At 40.6% G+C, this 5,323-nt stretch overlaps 1 protein-coding gene across 8 annotated transcripts in view; it reads right to left on the reverse strand.

The window, feature by feature from the left end:
• Positions 1-1,317: 1,317 nt before the first annotated feature.
• The window catches only part of FAM13B (family with sequence similarity 13 member B), a 40,784-nt gene continuing 36,778 nt past the window's right edge, over positions 1,318-5,323 (reverse strand). For all 8 annotated transcript variants that reach the window (XM_027892473.1, XM_027892478.1, XM_027892474.1 and 5 more), the window contains 4 exons: positions 3,628-3,711; positions 3,359-3,531; positions 2,848-2,949; positions 1,318-1,884 (listed from right to left, as the gene is read on the reverse strand). In XM_027892473.1, coding sequence (XP_027748274.1) covers positions 1,761-1,884; positions 2,848-2,949; positions 3,359-3,531; positions 3,628-3,711 — 483 coding nt within the window. In that variant the 3' untranslated portion in view covers positions 1,318-1,760. The remainder of the gene's footprint in view (positions 1,885-2,847; positions 2,950-3,358; positions 3,532-3,627; positions 3,712-5,323) is intronic.

Here is a 5,323-nt window from a genome sequence, read left to right on the forward strand (position 1 = left end):
GAAAAGGCATACCACCAGTGCTTAAGAGTTTTAGTGCTTTTTTCTTTTTCTGAATTCCAGAATTACATGCCTACAAGCAGAGTAAAACAAACCAAGGAGTATTCTACAGTACACAAATGAAATCTGAGCACTAAAAAAATCCTACTTGCAACCTATTTCAATATGCTTCATGACAGAACAGCAAGTCTGTGAGGTTACATGCGAACCATTTCTTGAGAAAGTTCATTTTTGGTCTTTCATAAAGCGGAGAGTGAATTCGTAGCTATGTTGATACCAGCCAGTCCTAAAAACATGCAGTGAGAGGAGGTGCATGCAAAAACGTGGCCACAATCAAACTGATACACTGAAGAAGAAAAAAACAAAAACAACAAAACAAAACAAAAAAACCTTGAGAAAGCACCAGCTGAAATGAACATTTGGATTTTGCCAGCTCGGAGACGGCGGCGAGTGCAGAGCGTAAAGCCGGTAGCTAAATCATCATTCAGCACAGCAGATGTGAGACTCAAAAAGGTTATTTTAGTTTCAACTCCGAAGCTAAATCATGCAAGGCCCATATAAACTGCGTTGCTTACATGGTAAGGGTCAGGTAACTCGTTTTTATTCTCCAACTGTGAAGCAAACCCCGTGATAAACAGCAGTAATCTTTGCAACTCCCAAGCGACGCCCGGCCCGTTAACTGCGCCGGTTTTAGCCCTTGACACCACACTTAGTTCAGGTACAGTGGGATTTTTGAACTGTCCTAAGCCAGCTCCTTTCTGCTGGAGCTACACACCGGTCTGAGTGCCATCAGATTATCCCATACAACCCAAGTGTTCATTGTGTTCCTTCCTCAAATCTTCCGAGAGCGGAGGTGCGTTATCCAATTCAGCCAAAACACTACGTCACCACCGGGGTGGGTGATAAACAACCACCCCCCCCCCCAAAAAAAAAAAAAAAAAAAAAAAAAAAAAAAAAAAAAAAAAAAAAAAAAAAAAAAAAAAAAAAAAAAAAAAAAAAAAAAAAAAACAACAAAAAAAATAGAGATCAAAGGAACACCAGTAACATAAGTCCTGTAGGCAGCATGTGATTGAACTGTTCAGTTTTCCAAGTTTTAAAAGCCACTAAAGCAAAGGTCACTTTCTGGTTTGTCCACCGCCACCGTGATCGAGGAGGAAACGTGACCGCTAAATGAGCAAAATCCATTGACGTTAATTATTACAGTGAATAGGTGCAATTTAGAGTATCAAAAAACTAAAGCTGTTCCACAGCAGTCCTTTGAAAGGAATTTCAGTCTGTTTAAATGTTCCAGGAATAAGAGCTGTACCTTTAATTTGCTGATTTCCCCCCCACCCACCCTGTAATAAAAAAATAGGCAAGAGGAGTAGTTCGGTGTAGCATTATGGTATTAATAACTTCTTCAATAATGCAAAAAGTTGGTAGCAACCAAAGTCTCAAAGTTCTTGAATGCTAAAGCAAAAAAAAAGAAAAAAAAAAAAGAAAAAAAAAAAGCTATGGTTGTTTTGGAACAAGATGGATGCATCTGGAATACAAAACTCTGATGGAAACTGTGTTTGCTAAAGTTGGATAGAGCAGTCTCAGAAACCTTAACTTGCTCTCTAGACAGGACCTGCTTACCCTTCAAACACATCCTGGTGGCACCACAATAAAGTGCACAAACTGGATTCTTTCAACAGTGCATGACACATGAACACAAGCACCCAACAAGTACAGGGGGAGTGTATGGAAACACCATGTTACTCGACAGGTTGGAGGAAGAGAATTTAAATGGATTTTGAAGAATCTTGTTTGCTGATAAGGACTTCCAAGAGCCTCAGCTTGGCTTTGATTTTCTTGTACTCCCTGTACTCGTCAAGCATTGGGGCCCGATCCTCTTTCTGCACGTTCCTGCAAAAAGGAGCACATCAGGATTTCAGCCAAAGCCTAAACCCTCCACCCAGTCAGACACAAGAGTATTCTTGCCATGAAACGAAAACATTTTCTAGGCAGCTTGTTCACCAAGAACAGGCACTAAAATGTATTTTAGGTCATTGTAGCTAAAATTGAACTGAATGGTAAACCCAGCAGCATTTACTCAGCACAAGTGCTGCAGCACTGTGTGTTAATTGTTGTCTAAAGCTCTTTTGGGGATTTTATTAACAGGATATGAAGACTTTCATTTCAGGTCCTGTGTGCAGATTCCAGAAAAATACAAATAAATTTAAGTCATATTTACTCTATGTAGAACGACCCACAAATTGGCAGCGGGGAATTATTCTTATTTAAGACTGGAGCATAATGAATTAATCTAATAATCTTATTAACCTTATTATTTGCCATTGAAGTCAAAAGGAGTTATGTGCCAAATTCAGTAAGTACACAATGAAGCCACATTACTGGAATCTGTGTGACCAATGGTCCAGGAGTTTGTAGTTTAGGAGTAATACAGGAGAAAGGACAGTCAAGTGACTGACCTCTTAGGAGTGTTCTTAGTTTTGTTTATGAGGTGAGACACCTCAAAAATACAGTGGCCAGCAGTTCAATCCAATTCGTGACAACATATATTCAAATAAGAATACTTTTTAGTAAGTATTTTTTAATGCTGATTTTTTTAAATGGAAAACCCTCACTTTTTCCATCTTAATTACTATGCTTTACAGACTGCACCAGAGGAAGCAAAATTAAAGAGCAGGCTTCCTCCACTGTTAAAAATACCTAAACTTATCGCCTTCAGGAGATTATTCATAGCAGAGATCAAAACAGATCAGATTCCATTTGGCAACATCCACAGAGAAAGTTAAAAAAAAAAAAAATAATCCTTGGCTGCACCCTGAGGCTGCTGCCCAGCATCTGGCTCAGTGCTAAACAAACCTTCCATTCTGCTGATAAAACTCCTCTTCGAATTCTCGTAAGGTCTTACGTAGCTTCTTTTTCTCAGCTCTGGCTTTCCACAGTTGCTCCAATAATTCAGGCCTAAAAATTGCAAGAGAAAAAGAAAAATATTGTGTTGTTGGCCACAGAATAGAATTTAAACCCCTCAGAAACTGCTGAGGTAGCTGCACTAATAATTCATGTGTCTGGCTCATAAGGAACGTGCTGTCTGTCTGCTGGTGAAATATTGAGATCAAACTGCTATTAACCAGCAGTTAATAAAGGGGTAAAATGTTCTGCTGTCTACACAGCTCAAGGCTGAGGAAGGTTTAGAAGACACTAAGCAATTCAGTGCATACAGAAAGATCTTAGTCAGACACATCACAGCAAAGAACACTCTTCCAGTCCAAACATTTCCTGAACATGTCACTCCCTTCCACCCAGCATCAAGGATTGAGTGTCATGACTGCAAGGACAAGGATTGCAGCTCCCCAAACGAAATCCTGCATACATGGAAGCAGCACGGGTGCTGGACAGCCTCAGGTCCCGGGTCAGCTTCTCTTGACCATCTTCAACATCAGACTCAGAGTTTTCCACTGGGCTTAGAACAGGTTGGGTTTGGGCAGCAGTTTTTAAGATATCATTCAGGTCTGTAGACAAACCATCACTTTCCTCCTCTTCTTCCTGAAGGTCAAAGCAGAAATTCAACGTAAATATGATGTGCTTCAGTTTCCCATTACAAGTGGTGGGAAGTATTTTTTAAAAGAACACTGGACATACCTTAATTTCTTCAAAAAAATGGGCAGTTTCACCTTCAATAATGGGCTGTAACATCTGCCCCCGCCTCTTGGTGGATGGTGACCCCTGCAAAAGTGGAAGTTTGTTTCATTATGTGCAATTAGACATCAAAAGCTGCTTGAAGTCAGAATTCTGTTCAAGTCACCCAATACCTAAAGGTATTTTGTCTTTTAGATGAATAAGACTGCAAACATACTTACAAAGCACAAACAAAATAATCACCTAACCCAGACAGCTCAGATGCCCAAGGTATCCTTGACCAAGGAGTAAATGTTGTAGCTTATTATCTAATACTCTTCTTGGACTTAAAATAAAAAGCACTTGCTCTCTCCATGTTTCGTAGAAGATTCAAAAAGCACAGTGATATCTCTGAATTCCATATTTACTCTTGTTCCTCCCAAATCAAACCTCAAGTTACTCAAGGTTAGAGCTGTTTTTTATCTCCTGCCAGGCACAGATTGGGAATAAATACTGTTAGGTTGTTTTTCCAGACCACTCTGAGGTGGAACATAAAAGCCACACACAGACAATGACCTGTCAAAAAGGGTTTCCTGCTTCTCTGGATGTTTCCACACAGCCTTCAGTGCTGTGGAATTGTGACATCATAAGAGATATCTCATGGAATCAACTGTCATATAAACCAAAAAAACCTCATTCTTGAAATACCTGGCAACCAATACACCTGCCTAGAACTACCACTGAAAAACTCTTGGAAATAACCCCATATCTCTTATGAATTTAAAAGGCTCTCACCCATCCCTTTATTTCACAGCTAAAAAAAAAAAAAAAGAACGACTATGATATAGTCATAAGGCCACCCTGAATGTAAAATGCATCTCAGCTCAGGAGAGTCAGATTTTTGAGGTGAGATAAAGCTCAACCAGTCACTGAGAAACGTGCCAGTGTTTAAGAGTAACCTGTGTTTGTGGAGTTCAAAAAGGGATACTGAGATAAAAGCCCTTCAACTTAAATATGACTGTGATGCAAATCATGTTTTTCTTTGAAAGTAGCCACCAAAAAAAAAAAAAAAAAAGTATGTGCAAGAAAGGCAAGGTCTTGAGCTGATCCCTTTATCTCAATGTACTTGGCTTAGAGGGGAGACCAAGAACTGCCAGTGACAACGTGAACAGCAGATTAAGATCCTGCTGAGTAAGCCCAGCAACGCACAGAGAACTACGTATGCAAAGAGACTGTCTCACACCAGCTGTGCTGTTCCCTCCCTTCCAAAAGGGTCAACAGCCAACATCAAAACAGGGATTCTGCAGGTCTGGGTCAGTATGTAAGGTTTGCTTACGGCTCAGGCAGAACAAAGCCAGCTCTCACTCCCAGGGTGGTTAACAGGTACCATAAACAATTTACATCCATTTCCTTGCACGGTATAAAAACTTTTCTTCCTCATCTCTTGCAAGACCAGAGAGAGAGGAAAGAAAAGAAGAGAGAGCACTGCAGTTCAGGAGGAAATGAAGGGAAAACACGATGAAAAAGCACAGGGGTGGTGCAGATGCTGCAGGCGCTGCTAACACGTCTCGCTCTGGGGAAGCATGAGGGAATGAAATGGTTCTGATGGCCACCCTGTCACTCACACCTCTGCTGACAGCAACCTGCACTGCAACTGCTGTTACTATTCTGGGCAGGACTGAAAGTACAGTATGTGCTGTGCATCCACAGCTAGCACAGG

This window comes from Empidonax traillii, unplaced genomic scaffold, assembly GCF_003031625.1.
Source record: "Empidonax traillii isolate 1590-97213 ecotype Southwest subspecies unplaced genomic scaffold, ASM303162v1 scaffold353:size574767, whole genome shotgun sequence".
NCBI lineage: Eukaryota > Metazoa > Chordata > Aves > Passeriformes > Tyrannidae > Empidonax > Empidonax traillii.